Source organism: Schistocerca gregaria, chromosome 9, assembly GCF_023897955.1.
Source record: "Schistocerca gregaria isolate iqSchGreg1 chromosome 9, iqSchGreg1.2, whole genome shotgun sequence".
Lineage (NCBI taxonomy): Eukaryota > Metazoa > Arthropoda > Insecta > Orthoptera > Acrididae > Schistocerca > Schistocerca gregaria.
Genome location: NC_064928.1, coordinates 256,539,666 through 256,557,774, shown reverse-complemented (window position 1 = coordinate 256,557,774; position 18,109 = coordinate 256,539,666). Strand labels below are relative to the sequence as shown.

At 47.6% G+C, this 18,109-nt stretch overlaps 1 protein-coding gene across 2 annotated transcripts in view; it reads left to right on the top strand.

Annotated features, from left to right (window-relative positions):
• The window catches only part of LOC126292096 (uncharacterized), a 62,934-nt gene that overhangs the window by 32,215 nt on the left and 12,610 nt on the right, over positions 1 to 18,109 (top strand). The window contains exons 4-7 of one of the 2 annotated variants that reach the window (XM_049985918.1): positions 3,566 to 3,945; positions 8,614 to 8,767; positions 11,299 to 11,557; positions 16,521 to 16,724. In XM_049985918.1, coding sequence (XP_049841875.1) covers positions 3,566 to 3,945; positions 8,614 to 8,767; positions 11,299 to 11,557; positions 16,521 to 16,724 — 997 coding nt within the window. The remainder of the gene's footprint in view (positions 1 to 3,565; positions 3,946 to 8,613; positions 8,768 to 11,298; positions 11,558 to 16,520; positions 16,725 to 18,109) is intronic. The other variant, XM_049985919.1, reaches the window with a different exon arrangement.

The window sequence follows — 18,109 nt, the reverse complement described above, 5'->3', positions numbered from 1 at the left end:
TAATTTAGAAACTACCTGTATATAAAGCACTTGGCAGATTGAGGCCACTTATCAATACAGCACTGTACCACCTTGTGGCTTGAGAGCTTGCATGGATTCGGTGCAGAAGGGTGTTATGAAGCCACTGCACCCTCTCATGGGGCAAAATGTTCCACGACTTTCGTAACTGGTCCTCGACGTCATGGATGTCCGCAGTGGGACGAAGTTGACGCCCGAGCTGGTCCCACACAGGTTCTGTTTGGGACATATCTGGGTAGTTGCTGGCCATGGGAGTAACTCAACAATATGCTGACAGTTCACAGGCAAATGTGCTGTGAATGGACCAGCATCGTCTTGTTAAAAAATGGCACCACGACAGTCTCACATGAGGAGTAACACAGCAGCATGCAGGATGTCTGTCACATATTGTCCTGCCATCAGAGTTTCCTGAGCCACTGACCTGAACTCATGCCTGATGGTCTCCCTCTTCATGATGGTAGAAGTAACACAGTTGACGATGGACATGCAGGGCAACGTGGAACTGTCATTCATCGCTGAACACAATGCAACGCCATTCTTCGTCAGTCCAGGCTTTCTGGTTACAGCACCACTCAAAACACACCCATTTGTGCTGTGGTATTCACAGCAGCCAATGAATTGGACGTTAATTCAATAGTCTAGCTGCTGCTAATGTCCAAGAAACGGTGTGCAGCGACACAGAATGCTACACGGAATCCCTCACTTGTTCACAGATGGCAGCCACAAACGTGAAGCGGTTTCGTTGTGCTTCGTGCACAATACAGTGATCCTTCGTTGTATTGGTCAATCACGGTCAGCATGAATCTAGACGACCAGTGTGCCTCCCTTTACCTTCTGGTGCAGACCAACATCGGGCCACTATCACGGCCGAATGACCCACAAATATGGTTATTGTACAATGTGTCCAGAGTGCCAAATTCACACCCGCGATGGGGTCCGTTTCAAACGCTGTGCCGGGCGAGGTGGCGCAGTGGGTGGCACACTGGACTAGCATACAGGGGGGGGGGGGGGACGACGACGACGACGACGACGACGGTTCAAACCCCTGTCCGGCCATCCTGATTTGGGTTCTCCGTGATTTTCCTGAATCGCTTCAGGTAAATGGGAGGGTGGTTTCTTTGAAAGAGCACCGCCGACTTCCTTCCCCATCCTTCCCTAATACAATGAGACCGATGACCTCGCTGTTTGGTCTCTTCCCCCGAACAATCCATCCATCCATTTGTAGGTGTGGAGGATGGTAGAGGGGTGCAACCCTCATGTCTGGCCAGAGAGGAGTTTGGGGAGTCGGAGGCGGTTGTGGGCTTCGGATTGGATGGAGCGGAGATGAGGGATCCAGGTGAGGTGACTAATGCTGTCGTCTTCCTCGAACTCTGTCAGTTATGGATAACGCTACGTGGCATGTCTGTGTTCGTCACAGTGACTGATCATTTACGTAAAGGCCCTGGTTTGCAAGTGTACAAACATTGGCATCTCGTTCTGCCTTGGCATGATTTTTTTTCCCCTTCCTGTCAGGCACCAAGAGATGAATATACTAAGCCGATTCAGAAGGATGTAGATTGCAGTAGGTACTGGGAGATGAAGAAGGTAGCACAGGATAGAGTAGCATGGACAGCTGCATCAAACCAGTCTCAGGACTGAAGCCCACAACAACAACAACTTGTCGAGCACAGTATGACGGATCTCTTGAGCATTCTCGTGGACAACCATATGAAGAAATGTTTGGAGAGTAATGAAAGCAACTAATGTGGTGGAAAGAAAGGATGGCTCGCCTCTTGGTTCCATGGCCAGTTTTCCACAAACTCGTGAGGAAAACAAGAAAGTGCTGCTCATTGGGAGCCCCAAATTCAGACAGGTGATGGTGTCCTTGAGGGGACTCCTCGCCGGAGCGAGGAGGGGGACCAGTATCCACACAGTAGATGAAAAATTAATTACAAAACAGTCTAGATTGCAAGGCACGTGTGTCAAAAGGCGACCAGTTTCGATCATCACATTACCACCTTTCGACCATCATCCATATTGACGAACAATGGCTGTGCATGGAGCAGGGACCGCTGAATGGGATCACTTTTCAGAAAACGTCCCTTGTGATCTACACTGTACGAGGTGCATTCAAGTTCCAAGGCCTCCGACTTTTTTTCTAATTAACTACTCACCCGAAGTCGATGAAACTGGCGTTACTTCTCGACGTAACCGCCCTGCAGACCTACACATTTTTCACAACGCTGACGCCATGATTCCATGGCAGCGGCGAAGGCTTCTTTAGGAGTCTGTTTTGACCACTGGAAAATGCCTGAGGCAATAGCAGCACGGCTGGTGAATGTGCGGCCACGGAGAGTGTCTTTCATTGTTGGAAAAAGCCAAAAGTCACTAGGACCCAGGTGAGGTGAGTAGGGAGCATGAGGAATCACTTCAGAGTTGTTATCACGAAGAAACTGTTGCGTAACGTTAGCTCGATGTGCGGGTGCGTTGTCTTGGTGAAACAGCACACGCGCAGCCCTTCCCGGACGTTTTTGTTGCAGTGCAGGAAGGAATTTGTTCTTTAAAACATTTTCGTAGGATGGAACTGTCACCGTAGTGCCCTTTGGAACGCAATGGGTAAGGATTACGCCCCCGCTGTCCCAGAACATGGACACCATCATTTTTTCAGCAATGGCGGTTACCCGAATTTTTTTTTTTGGTGGCGGTGGATCTGTGTGCTTCCATTGAGCTGACTGGCGCTTTGTTTCTGGATTGAAAAATGGCATCCACGTCTCATCCATTGTCACAAGCGACGAAAAGAAAGTCCCATTCATGCTGTCGTTGTGCGTCAACATTGCTCGGCAACATGCCACACGGGCAGCCGTGTGGTCGTCCATCAGCATTCGTGGCACCCACATGGATGACACTTTTCGCATTTTCATGTCGTTATGCAGGATTGTGTGCACAGAACCCACAGAAATGCCAACTCTGGAGGCGATCTGTTCAACAGTCATTCGGCGATCCCCCAAAACAATTCTCTCCACTTTCTCGATCATGTCGTCAGACCGGCTCTTTTGAGCCCGAGGTTGTTTCGGTTTGTAGTCACACTATGTTCTGCCTTCATTGAACTGTCGCACCCACGAACGCACTTTCGACACATCCATAACTCTATCACCACATGTCTGCTTCAACCGTCGATGAATTATTGGTTTCACACCACGCAAATTCAGAAAACGAATGATTGCACGCTGTTCAAGTAAGGAAAACGTCGCCATTTTAAGTATTTAAAACAGTTCTCATTCTCGTTGCTGGCGGTAAAATTTCATGTGCCGTACGGTGCTGCCATCTCTGGGAGGTATTGACAATGATCGCGGCCTCATTTTAAAACAATGCGCATGTTTCTATTTCTTTCCAGTCCGGAGAAAAAAAATCGGAGGCCTAAGAACTTGAATGCACCTCGCATAATTAATTTCAAAAATTATGGAGAGTAGTAATTCGCAAGTTAACTGTGAAGCCTACCAGAAGGGGGGCTCGCCTGTCAGGGAGACAGGGCAGCGGCAGCTGAGGGGTGACCGTGTGTTGTCGGCAGGGGCGGCGGCCTCGGCGGCGTTCCCGGGCAGCGTAGTGGCGCAGGGCGGCGCCGCCCCCGGGGCGGCGGGCGGCCCCTTCACGTTCTTCTCGTACCCGGTGGCGGCCAAGCCGGGCCAGCAGTCGGTGGCCACGGTGGGCGTCAGCAACCAGCTGCTGTCCCCGCACAGGCCGCTCAGCCTGGAGCAGGCCCGGCGCCGCTTCCCGCAGTACTTCGCCGGCGTCGAGGAGCCGTACGCGCGCTTCCAGCAGCAGCTGCAGCAGATGCAGCAGCTGCAGCAGCTGCAGCAGCAGCCGCAGAGGCAGCCCCAGCAGCCGCAGAGGCAGCCGCCACTGGCGCCGCAGCTCCACACCGCTGCAGAATCTCCCAAGCCACCGCAGGTAGCGTGCAGAACCTCTTATTACCTCTACACGCACGCATGCACGTGGCGATGTATAGAATGCGTGTTTGACCATCGTCTGCTTTCATACTTGAGACCCAAATATCGACCGGTATGAGTCACAGGCCATCTTCACACATTCTACCTAAAGATACAGGCGATAGGCAAACTAATGTGAACACCTCTACTTACACAGCTGGGCATTAAAACTGCTACACCACGAAGATGTCGTACTACAGACGAGAAATTTAACCGACAGGAAGAAGCTGCTGTGCTATGCAAATGATTAGCTTTTCAGAGCGTTCACACAAGGCTGGCGCCGGTGGTGACACCTACAACGTGCTGACACGAGCAAAGTTTCCTACCGACTTCTCATACCCAAACTGCAGTTGACCGGCGCTGCCTGGTGAAACGTTGTTGCGATGCCTCATGTAAGGAGGAGAAATGCGTACCATCATGTTTCCGACTTTGATAAAGGTCGGATTGTAGCCTATCGCGATTACGGTTTATCGTATCGCGACATTGCTGCTCGCGTTGGTCGACATCCAGTGATTGTTAGCAGAATATGGAATCGGTGAGTTCAGGCGGGTAATACGGAACGCCGTGCTGGATCCCAACAGCCTCGTATCACTAGCAGTCGAGACGACACGCATCTTATCCGCATGGATGTAACGGATCGTGCAGCCTGGTCTCGATCCCTGAGTCAAGAGATGGGGACATTTGCAAGACAACCACTTTCTGCACGAACAGTTCGACGACGTTTGCAGCAGCATGGACTATCAGCTCGGAAATCGTGGCTGCGGTTACCCTTGACGCTGCATCACAGACGGGAGCGCCTGCGATTGTGTACTCGACGACGAATCTGCGTCCACGAATGGCAATACGTCATTTTTTCTGATGAATAGGTTCTGTTTACAACATCACGATGGTCGCATCAATGTTTGGCGACATCGCGGTGAACGCACATAGGAAGCGAGTATTCGTCATCGCTATACTGGCTTATCACCCGGCATGATAGTATGGGATGCCGCTAGTTACACGTCTCGGTCACCTCTTGTTCGCATTGACGGCACTTTGAACAGTGGACGTTATACACTCCTGGAAATGGAAAAAAGAACACATTGACACCGGTGTGTCAGACCCACCATACTTGCTCCGGACACTGCGAGAGGGCTGTACAAGCAATGATCACACGCACGGCACAGCGGACACACCAGGAACCGCGGTGTTGGCCGTCGAATGGCGCTAGCTGCGCAGCATTTGTGCACCGCCGCCGTCAGTGTCAGCCAGTTTGCCGTGGCATACGGAGCTCCATCGCAGTCTTTAACATTGGTAGCATGCCGCGACAGCGTGGACGTGAACCGTATGTGCAGTTGACGGACTTTGAGCGAGGGCGTATAGTGGGGATGCGGGAGGCCGGGTGGACGTACCGCCGAATTGCTCAACACGTGGGGCGTGAGGTCTCCACAGTACATCGATGTTGTCGCCAGTGGTCGGCGGAAGGTGCACGTGCCCGTCGACCTGGGACCGGAACGCAGCGACGCACGGATGCACGCCAACACCGTAGGATCCTACGCAGTGCCGTAGGGGACCGCACCGCCACTTCCCAGCAAATTAGGGACACTGTTGCTCCTGGGGTATCGGCGAGGACCATTCGCAACCGTCTCCATGAAGCTGGGCTACGGTCCCGCACACCGTTAGGCCATCTTCCCCTCACGCCCCAACATCGTGCAGCCCGCCTCCAGTGGTGTCGCGACAGGCGTGAATGGAGGGACGAATGGAGACGTGTCGTCTTCAGCGATGAGAGTCGCTTCTGCCTTGGTGCCAATGATGGTCGTATGCGTGTTTGGCGCCGTGCAGGTGAGCGCCACAATCAGGACTGCATACGACCGAGGCACATAGGGCCAACACCCGGCATCATGGTGTGGGGAGCGATCTCCTACACTGGCCGTACACCTCTGGTGATCGTCGAGGGGACACTGAATAGTGCACGGTACATCCAAACCGTCATCGAACCCATCGTTCTACCATTCTTAGACCGGCAAGGCAACTTGCTGTTCCAACAGGACAATGCACGTCCGCATGTATCCCGTGCCACCCAACGTGCTCTTGAAGGTGTAAGTCAACTACCCTGGCCAGCAAGATCTCCGGATCTGTCCCCCATTGAGCTTGTCTGGTACTGGATGAAGCGTCGTCTCACGCGGTCTGCACGTTCAGCACGAACGCTGGTCCAACTGAGGCGCCAGGTGGAAATGGCATGGCAAGCCGTTCCACGGGACTACATCCAGCATCTCTACGATCGTCTCCGTGGGAGAATAGCAGCCTGCATTGCTGCGAAAGGTGGATATACACTGTACTAGTGCCGACATTGTGCATGCTCTGTTGCCTGTGTCTATGTGCCTGTGGTTCTGTCAGTGTGATCATGTGATGTATCTGACCCCAGGAATGTATCAATAAAGTTTCCGCTTCCTGGGACAATGAATTCACGGTGTTCTTATTTCAATTTCCAGGAGTGTAGTTTGATACTTAACTTTAATCCATCAATGATGAACGTCGCTCTTGACGGTACATGCGTCACAATATTATCTGTTCAGAAGACATTCTTGAAGTAATTATAGTAACTGAATATGGCGCCTTGCTAGGTCGTAGCAAATGACGTAGCTGAAGGCTATGCTAAACTATCGTCTCGGCAAATGAGAGCGTAGAAGTCACTGAACCATGGCTAGCAAAGTCGGCTGTACAACTGGGGAGAGTGCTAGGAAGTCTCTCTAGGCCTGCCGTGTGGTGGCAATCACTGATAGTGGCGACACGCGGGTCCGACGTATGCTACCGGACCGTGGCCGATTTACAGGCTACCACCTAGCAAGTGTGGTGTCTGGCGGAGACACCACAGCTTGACCCACTTCGTAACGAATGTCTTTGACTTTCTAAGGGTTATCCTGCAGCTGCCTGTGTAAGCTTTGTTTCTTTGGGCGGTTTACAAGGAACACTGCCTTGTGACGCTTGAGATATTTTGCACTTGTTTTAAAGTGCAATCGACAAAACAAAACATTCCACTCTAACGCTGTTTATCTATACACCGTGCAAAATCGCATTGATTGCAGATTCGAGACCACTACCCGAGATGTTGCTGCGGACGTTACATTTAAAATTACGGCGTGCAGCTTCTTGTGGAACTGGTTGTGGGGTTTTCTCCAACATACACAGGAAACGAAATCCGCTAGTGGAAACAGTATCTGCCGTAAAATATCGAGGAGTAACTATCCGGAGTAACCTTAAGTGGAACATCTACAAAATAAAAAACAAATAGTGAGAAAAGCAGACGCCAGACTCAGATTCATAGGAAGAATCTTAAGGAAATGTAACTCACCCACGAAGGAACTGGCTTATAAGACGCTTGTTAGACTTATTCTTGAGTATTTCTCATCTGTCTGGAATAGGACTGGTAGAAGAGATAGAGAAGATCCAAAGAAGAGCAGCACGTTTCGTCACGGGTTCGTTTAGCCGGCGCGAGAGCGTTAGGGAGATGCTCAACAAATTCCATTGACAGGCGTTACAAGAGAGGCGTTGTTCATCACGGAGAGGTTTACTATTGAAATTTCGAAACAGCACTTTCCGGAAAGAGTCGGACAACATATTACTTTCCCCTAATACGTCCCGTGTAATGAGCATGAGAAGAGAATTCGAGAAATTAGAGCCAACACAGAAACTTGCCGACTATCATTCTTCTCACGCACATTTCGCCAGTGGAACAGCGTTGGATGGCTCACTTAGGGGTACGAAAAATACCCTCCGCCACGCGCCATTATGTGGCTTCCGGAGTGTGACGTAGATGTCGGGCAACGTAACAAATACCCAGAAATTATTACGTGTGTTACATAAGATCTTAATTTTCCTGAAGTGAAAACTGGTAATACACTTTCACGAAAATTTAGAGCAAGCAAGGATCTGTCCCACCAACATCATTTAGAATGTATATAGACAGTTTTGTAAATACGATGGGATGGAGCTATACGTTAAAGAGGCAGTTTATTTACATTACCTCTTCTTTGCTGACGGTCAAGTACTTATAGCACAAGACGGGAAGGATGCAAATTATACATGCAATTTGATAGCAATGGAATACAGAAACTGGGGACTGAAGATTAATTATCAGTAAACGGAATACCTTAGTATTGATCCAGATGACTTATACACAGAGGGAAAGAGAATTTAGAAGATCAATACTCTGTGTTGTTTTGGATCCATTTCAGAGATGGACTGAAAAATCAGAGGTAGAAATTAATGAAGGAATTAAAAGGGGAAGAAAGGTCATTGGGACGCTCAACACAATCCTATGGAGCAGAAATGTAAGCAGCGTACCTGAAACATGCAAATACAATGTGTTCAAAAGCTTTGATCTCCATAGCGTGCACAGTAAAAATTTGAGATAGATTTCTTGTTAATTGTCTACGTGATACTTTTTTTAAAAATTTGAAATGAGGCTTTCTGGACACCTCGTATTTGTTTATTTTTAAAAAAATTTGAAATGAGGCTTTGTGTACGTCTATTATTTGTTTCTTCAAGTATTCGTGTGAATACGCCATTGCTTAAGTTAATGACTGATGTAGCCTCGAGTTGCGTGAAGGTAAGGCGCTGCAGTTAACAATGGCACTGTGCCCGCCAACAGGTGACGGAGCTCCCAGAGGAGCGACCGGCCAGTGGCTTCGCAAGGCCCCATCCCGCCCCGGCCGCCGGCGACGCTAATGACGACGACGATGACGATGACGGCAGCTACGACGAGCGGCCAGCCTACAAGTCCAGCGGATACCATGGCGTCTCAGGTGAGGCTCCTCCTACCGCACTCACTCTGCGTTAGTGGGGTGTAAGTCGCGATTTAAGAGCTGTCACAGTTCGCGTCAGGAAACATCGCACTGTACTGAGAAAACCACGGCCTGAGTGATATCTCTCTAACTTTCGTCGGCGTTTCTGTCTATATACTTAAAGTGCAGCTACTCACACAGATCCATTGCGGCTGTAATTATCGCATGGCAGCGATACTTGGTACAGATTTTGATGCGTTGATGCGGAACCCATTAACGTTGAAAAACACTTTTTCTCATGTTGGCCAAGAGGTGCACATCTGGCCCTCAGAATGCAAGAAGCCCGTACAGAAGTATTTCTGTACGTAATGGATTAGGAACGGGTCGTGGGCAGAAAAGGTCAAAGAAGTGAAAAAGGCATAATGTCGGTGTTATTATTAACCGCTCCTTACACAACTTGTTCAATATGAGGACTGGAGACGTTGATGAGATGCTGTACAGCGCCTTATTTGCACTTGTTGGCCGAAATTGGAACTGTTTAATTTACAGCGTAAATCGCTTCCCGCATTCGAATATCTACCGAGTTTCGCTGCCATATGAATATTAGAGCACACACTACATCTCCGCAAACAGCTACACTTCAAAACTAAGCGCCCGACGTATAGACAGAAACATGAGATATCACGTAGGTTGTGGTTTCCCAGTACAGCTGATTCTTATCTAGCTGCATAGCCAGCTACTTAACTATCTACCAATTTCAGCCACTGCATGGTGCATGGCGAGATTAATTCACTAACCAATATTGCAGACTTTGTTTCCTATTCAGTCTCTGTAGAATTGGAACCCGATCTGCTACGACAACATTTCGGAGGTTGTTCAGGGATATTTTCTGACAACGTAAGTTAAAGCTCAGAATAGAAGAATCGGACGAAAACGTGCTTAGAACATATATTGCTAGTCCCAATAAACAGTGGTGTGAGCTATTCGTATGCAAAACTTTGCCTTTCACCGCGACAGACATTTGAATGACCACGTATTCGAGGTCTCAGAGAGGGACATTGATAATGCGAACAAACAAAATATCGTTATAATAGGACTAAACGCATATGCATTTCATTGCCGTGACTTATCGATATGATTCTCTCCGTTTAAAATGATTATGCTTTTTCTTAAATTAAACGGAAGATCAGCTTTGGCCGTAATATTGATGTTTTATTGAAAGAAAAATCGATCACATAGTGATCATCTTCAGTGCTGTGGTGATTGAAAATCGATTTTGCGATCAATAAACCATCAATTTTACGGCCAACGCTGACTTTCGTTTTAATTTAACATATATGATCGTTGTGCACACAGCACTCTATGGAGTCGCCAGTCAATGTGCTTTTTCTGTTTGCCCCCGCTAGTGTTATGCAACAATTGAGTCTTCGTACTGCAGATGTGGTTAATCAGTGAAGTGGCCAAGGCAAAGTTGTACCACATTCGTCGCCTTCTCCAGCTTACAAACTGTCACCATTCAGCCTAAGCCACACGTCAGGCTATGCTACTAATCAGCGACCACAGCCTTCATTACAAACTAGATGTCGAAGCCAGAGATGCCAAAACTCAGGGAAACCATTAATAATGTATGGAGAACACCGAACGGTTTCGATTTAAGCTGTTCGAAGTACATCGCACTTTTTTTCCCTGTACATCACTGGCTATCGAAGACTATCTGTCGACTGTCTAAACAAAATCTAAGCGTTTTCCAACTTGCGTAGCCTGCAGCAAAGGTTCTGTTATATAAGAGAGCTGTCCAGAAAGTAAGTTACGATTGATCGCGAAATGAAAATCATAGTGAAAATTAGAAACGTTTCATTTGTACCAGTTAGCTAAACCTTTCAGCTACTTCTCTGCGTAGTCGCCGTTCTGACTCAGACATTCGTCATAGCGTTGTACCGACTTTCCAATACCCTCATCATAGAAGGCAGCCGCCAGTGCTTTCCGCCAATTCTCTACGCTGGCATAAAGCTCGTTGTCTGTGCCAAAATGTTGTCTTCATAGCCAGCGGTTCGTTTGAGCAGAGATGAAACGCAGTGGGAGACAATTACGGGCTGTATTGTGGGTAACCAAACATTTCCAATTGAAAACGACGCAGGAACATCTTCATTGCCCCTGCAGAATGAGGCTGAGAATTGTCTTGAAGAAGAAACCGCACAACAGTTATGCAAGGTTGGTTGCATAGCTACAGGGGAAAATTCTCACCAGGCCCTCATACTTGGCGGGAGACACTATTTTCTATAACATCTCTCCGCGCTCACTGAGAGCTGAGGAATGAAAAGATGCGACATAATTCTACCTAGAGTCATACTAGAGACACTGTCCAACACACGTTTGCAAAGCCTTATCGGATTTTCATAGTCGTTTCCATTTCGCGACCGACCGTAACTTACTTTCTGGACAGCCGTCGTAGTATATCTCGATTACACCTGTTTGTCTTCTGATGTACTGTGAAACACTGCTGTGGTGTATCCGGCGCCACTTTCTGAAGTGTCGCGCCTCTGAATGTCCAGGCGTTGACCACCACAAGATTCGGGCCGAGCAAGAGTCTGAGGACGAGGACAGCTCAGAGAGGCAGCCCCACAGCTACCAGACGATCATCCACCACGGCGGGGAGGAGTCTGACAAGCCGCCCTACACCGGGTACTACCCCAAGGCCGCCCACCACAAAAAGCACTACGCAGGCGACGGCGAGGATGAAGATCCCAGCAGCGGCGGAGACGACGACGAGGACGGGGGCCGCCGGCCGGCGTACAGCTCGTCCTATCAGAGGTGAGCGCCGGAGTGCGCCTCCGGACTCCACTTACTTGCTAGAACAAGCGAGGTACCTAGTGTTACAACTCGGTCGTTAGGAGTCGTCTTTGCTACCTCGCTGTAATACACACACTACTCCATTCAACGCACTAACAAGGAGACTACACGACCGTGGGGTCGGGGATTTGTCCGAAATTTTGTGTGCTGAAAGAGGTCCCCTAACACCCCACGTGGCTAAAATATTAGGACGCACTACCCGGAAAATCCCGGGAAAAATCGATCCAAAGTTTCTTGGCTGCCTTATGAGCATAAAATGTTAGTCCATTGTCGTGCGGCCGTCTGGCCTACATGGTTAGCGCTCGGACATTTACCGCAGAGGTCTCGTGTTCGGTTCCTCCTCTGGCATTTTTTTTCTTCTATTTCATTTTCTTTGGTTATTCCACCAATTATTCAGAAAGTTTCCCAAACCTATATTATCTTTAACAAATTAGTTACATTATTATTATTATTATTATTATTATTTTCGAATACTCCCATTTAAGAGAGCGTTTGAACTTGAATTCCTTTATGATGATTGTTTATGTTTCTTCTGAGCCCAAATTTTCTTCATGTGTTGACTGTGTTGTTTCTTACGCTCCGCTTTCCATTTGCATCCTGGTCTCTTCTGTGTTGTGGTGTCAAATTTATGTTTTTTGATGATGTTCCTGAATTCAGTTCTACTTTCTGCATCGTTTACTGTTATGTGTGCTTGTCTGAGGTCCTCTTCAACTTCTTTTATCCATTTTGTTTTTCCCCTGCCTGAGTTGATGACTCTAAGAATTCGCTTTGAAATGCTGTTTTCATTCATCCTGTGGATATGTCCGTAGAACTAGATTCTTCTTTTCCTTATTGTATCAGTAATCTTGTCTGTGTATTTATATAATTCTGATGTCGGTCTCTTCTTCCAAATTCCTTGCTCTTGTATCGGGCCAAAAAGTTTCCTGAGAATTTTCCTGTCTTGTTTCTCTATTTCTTTGATTTTAGTTTGCCCACCTATTTGTGTTGTTTCAGATGCATACAGTGTCTCCGGACGTACGACAGTGTTGCAGTGCCTCAATTTTGCGTTAATGGATACGGACGTTTTGTTATAATAGTTCCATGTGAGTTTATATGCTTTCTGTAGTTTTTTTTATTCTTTCTTCATTGGCCTTTAGGTTGATCCCTGATGGCTGGATGATTAGTTACATTATTGAATAAAAATTATTTTCTTTTTGTTCGACAACACAATTCATGGCGGCCGGTTTTCCATTTTTCATTTTAAAGTATGTGAGGAGAAACATTGCCTTTTTAATCAGAATAACAAACATTCAATTTTTATACATATAACAATTATAAACACTGAAGAGCCAAAGAATCTGGTATACGTGCCTAATACCGTGTAGGCCCCCGTTAGCACGCAGAAGTGCCGCAGCACGACGTGGCATGCACTAGACTAATGCCTGAAGCAGTGCTGGAGGGAACTGACACCACAAATCCTGCAGAGCTGTCCATAAATCCGTACGAGTACGAGGGGGTGGGAGATCTCTCCTGAACAGCACGTTGCAATGCATCCCAGATATGCTCAATAATGTTCATGCCTGGGATGTTTGGTGGCCAGCGAAGTGATTAAACCCAGAAGAGTGTTCCTGGAGCCGCTCTGTTGAAATTCTCGACTAGTGGGGTGTCGCGTTGCGCTGCTGGAATTGCCCAAGGCCTTCGGAATGCACAATGGACAGGAATGGAGGCCGGTGATCAGACGGGATGCTTACGTACGTGTCACCTGTCAGAGTTATACCTAGACGTATATCACTCCAGCTCCACAGGCCTCACACCGTTACAGAGCCTCCGCCAGCTTCAACAGTCTGGTGCTCATATGCAGGCTGGACGGAGCCGTACACGTCCGTCGGCACTGTACAATTTGCAACGAGACTCGTCCGACCAGGCAACACGTTTCCAGTTGTCAACAGTCCAATGTCGGTGTTGAAGGGCCCAGGTGAGGCGTATAGCTCTGTGGCGTGCAGTCACCAAGGGTACAAGAGTGGGCCTTCGCGTTCCGAAAGCCCATATTGACGATGTTTCGTCGAATGGTTCACACACTGACACTTGTTGATGGTCCAGCTTTGAAATCTGCAGCAATTTGCGGAAGGTTCGCATTTCTGTCACGTTGAACGGTTATCTTCAGTGTTTCTTGGTCCCGTTTTTGCAGAAGCTTTTTTTCGGCCCCAGTGATGTCGGAGATTTGATGTTTTACCTGATTCGTCATATTCGCGGTGCACTCGTGAAATGGTCGTACCGGAAACATCCCCACTTCATCGTTACCTCGGAGGTTCAAAAATGGTTCAAATGGCTCTGAGCACTTTGGGACTTGACATCTAAGGTCATGAGTCCCGTTGAACTTACAACTACTTTAACCTAAGGAAATCACACAGATCCATGCCCGAGGAAGGATTCCAACCTGCGACCGTAGCGATAGCGCGGTTCCAGACTGAAGCGCCTAGAACCGCTCGGCCACCCCGGCTGGCATCTCGGAGGTGCTGTGTCTCTTAGCGAGTGCGCCGACTATAGCACCACCTTCAGATTTTGATAACCTACCAAATGCGCCACATCCTTGTTGTTGCCCACCGCAGCGTCGTATTCTGCCTGTATCTCCGTATCTGAATACACATGCCTATACCAGTTTCCTTGCGTCTTCAATGTAGAAGCGGTTTCAATGTTACGGCCCGTTCTTCTTCTTCAGTAGCTCTACAGCCTTGGAGCCTTGGCTTCTTCAACAATCGTCCTCCACATTTCTCGGTTACTTGCAGCTCTTTTCCACCCCCGCACTCCCATACTGCTGATATCCATTATTACCTCATCGATCCATCTTCTTCTAGGTCTCCCTTTTCACCTAACTGAATGGATCATACCTTTCATTTTCTTTGGAATTCTATCCTCTGCCATTCTCTCCAAGTGTCCTAGCCATCGTATTCGCTGTGATTTCACAAATTTTACTATGTCCCTGCCTTGTATTAGCTCTTGTAATTCGGCATTTTAGCGTATTCTCCAGCTCTCTTCCTGCCTTATTGGCCCATAGATTTTGCTTAGTATTTTCCGCTCAGTGCTTCTTAGAGCAAACTAGCGAGATATCTGCATACGCCGATGACATTGCTAGAGTAGGAAGAAATAGCAATACACTCGTTACGGCCCATTAGCAGCGAGTTAAGCTCGTGGGCCCGTCACGACCCTCAGCTCTAGTATTTCGCCGCGAACAAGCCCGCCCATTCGCCCCCGTCCACGTCTGTCCACAGTGTAAGGCCCTCCACCAAACAGCCGCCAGTTCCGCAAACTGGAAGCTACAGCAAAGTTGTTATCGTCACAGTCCGACACATGTTACACTCTGATGAAATTCAGTAATGGTAAGAAATTCAAGTTTTTCTGGATAGTAATATAATACGAATTTGCATTATTACAGAAATAAAAATAGTTATAGAGAATTGAAAGCATCGCCAGCAATATAAAACAAAAAAGAACGTGATCTTTTTTTAAGGGGAATAAGGACACATTTTCATTAACTAATTCACTTATCTGAGGGAAACAGCAGAGCAAACATACAATGCGAAAACAATGGTCTTGAATCTGTCATGTCGGTAATAAGGCACAGATGCAGTCTAATAACTGTTGTCTAAAATCAACGTTATATAGAAATAAGTCAAAGTTGTTATTTTTATGTAGGCCCTCATAGTAGCTCACGAAAGTTAAAGAATGCCATAAACTAGAAATGCCTAATGAAAGCAATAAGATCTTTCCTTATGTGACATATGTCGTTAGTGTTTGCATGGATAATGGGTGAATTTTAACTTGTACATTCTTCCAATGCCATACTTGCGCATTATAAAAGAGGTCACAAAGAATTGTGGCTATTTCTGTGTGATTAGTGTCCTATATGCTGTTACAAACGTCTCAGGAAAATGATCTGTCGTTATTCTTTGTCCAGCCTGTTTTTAACGAAAAGATTTATTAATTTCGTAAATGTCATTCAGACAAAAATTCAAATGGTTCTGAGCACTATGGGACTTAACAGATGATTTCATCAGTCCTCTAGACTTAGAACTGTTTAAACCTAACCTAAGGACAGCACACACATTCATCCCCGAGGCAGGATTCGAACCTGCGACCGCAGCAGCAGCGCGGTTCCGGACTAAGCGCCTAAACCGCTCGGCCACCACGGCCGGCTCATTCAAACCATTTTTTAACAATATTAATGACCACATGTATGTTAGTCACAGAGCAGTTAATGCTGCAGTGTTGACGGCTGTAAAACGTCCTCATGCTTTGTTAGTTCTTCTTCCACGCCTAAACCTTTTCAGCAAAACTATTCAGTTAATGACACGCAAAAACAGCTTGGATCGATCTAGCAAGAACAAAGTAATTTTGATGCCCTCTGGAAGTATAGTGAACATTGGTGCTTGTTTCACATGTACTGTCTGAGTTCTGAAACTTAAGTGTCAAGTATACTGTGGTTCCTCTTCCTCCAAGCAAATTATCCTCTGAGGGTAGGTGTTTCCTGTTTTAGCTTTGGGTACTTTTTCTCACATAGAAGTATGTTTCTTCATAGGCTATTCATCTGAATACTGAGTTCTCGTATTTAAAGAATTCAGTGCTAAATAGTTTTCTCTTATGTTTTCTGTGGGAGAACATGGCGCAGCTGAGGGAAATTGTGCACGTTTTTTGTAACGTGCCTTTTAACTATCTGGCAAAATTTAAGACCTAGCAAGATATTAGCTTCTCATTCACTCCAAATGCAGCCGAATGCGGTAAACCGCGTGGGTCAACTGAAACGATGCCCAGGCGCCGAATAAAGACCGGGAAAACCGGGGGTGAATGGGCGGAGCTTGTTGCGGAGGGGTGAGTGGGTGGTATTTGTTCCGGGTGAAATCCTAGCGCTAACGATTCCTCGAGCCAACAGACTCGCACTTGACCGCAGCGTGAAGTCGCAGTCCGTGGCGTCGCGCTACCACCCAGAGGAAGCCGAGGGGCTGGAAGGAGGTCGCCCGCGGCCCCTGGTCACGTCAGCGTACTCGCGCACATACTACGGCAGGCCTGGGGCCGCCGTCGGCCCCGAGGAAACACCTGCCGCGGCCGAGCTGGAAGAGGAAGCGGTCGTCTCCGACAGATACAACTCGCTCAGGTCGGCACAGCTCTGCTCACCGCTACTGCACTGGCACTGGTGTGGGGGGGGAGGGGGGATGGGTGGGCGAGGGGCGGGGGGGGGGGGGGAGGGAAGCCCTGCTAGTGTCTAGGGGGGGGAGGGAAGCCCTGCTAGTGTCTAGGGGGGGAAGCCCAGCTAGTGTCTAGGGGGAGGAGGGAAGCCTTGCTAGTGTCTAGGGGAGGGGAGGGAAGCCCTGCTAGTGTCTAGGGGGGGAAGCCCTGCTAGTGTCTAGGGGGGGGGGGGAGGGAAGCCCTGCTAGTGTCTAGGGGGCTGCGAAACTTGTGAGGAGCGACAGTTGTGACGGGACGAATGCCAGACATTTGCCACGCCGGACACTTGCCACGCCTTTACCCGCTCCGAGGGTTGGGCCCCTTGTCTCCCCCTCCTCCTCTCCTCTTCATCGCTTACTGAGCGTTTCCGCTTGTTTACTTAACATAGGACCACAATCTCTGTGGATTTTCTGCCACATATCTAGACAGAGTTTCGTTGTGGAAACTATTAAATGCGTCTCGCATTGAAATCCGCACCAAATTTCGAGCAACAGTAAAACTTCGCCAATCTTGGAGATTTTGCGCTCATCTAAATTATACGTGCCTTTTTCGGTGCTCCTGCAGCAGCTTTCTGTCGCGTTTTGTGTACCATGGGGGATCAGTTCCGTCTGATATTAATTTATTTGGTATGAATCTGTCGAGTGCTGTTGATACAAATTCTTTGAACTTAAGCCACATATAGTCTTCATTTACATTGTTTGAAAGGATTGGAAGCGGTCTCTTAGAAAGAAGTCAACCGAATTTTTTGTTTCTTCTATATATATATATATCTCGCGTTTAGTTTTGGTGAATTTATTTGATACGGAATTGAGCCTCGCTACGACTGTGTGTTCACTAATCCCTAGATCCGTCGTGATGCTAAGGATTATTTGTGGCTAAGAGGTCAAGTGTGTTTTCGTAAGCATTTACAATTTGAATGGGCTCGTGAACCAATTGTTCAAAATAATTTTATAAAAAGCATTTAGAACAATTACGGAAGTTGTTTTCTATCTAGAATATGGTCTGAAAAAGTATTTTTGTCAACATAAGGAAGGTAGATTGAAGTCACTGCCAACTATAACTGTATGAGTAGCGTACCTATTGGCGATGTAACTCGAGTTTCTTTGAAATGTTCAGCAACTGTTTCATCTGAGACCGGGGGTCGGTAAAAGGAGACAGTTATTAATTTATTCCGGTTGTCGAATATAACCTCTGTCCATACTAAGTCACAGCAACTATCTGCTTCAATGTCGCTCATGAGCTCGAACACACATTACATTATTTTTCCTTAAGTTGTGCTTCTTGTTTCTGTTGTAGAGCAGATCATTACAATTA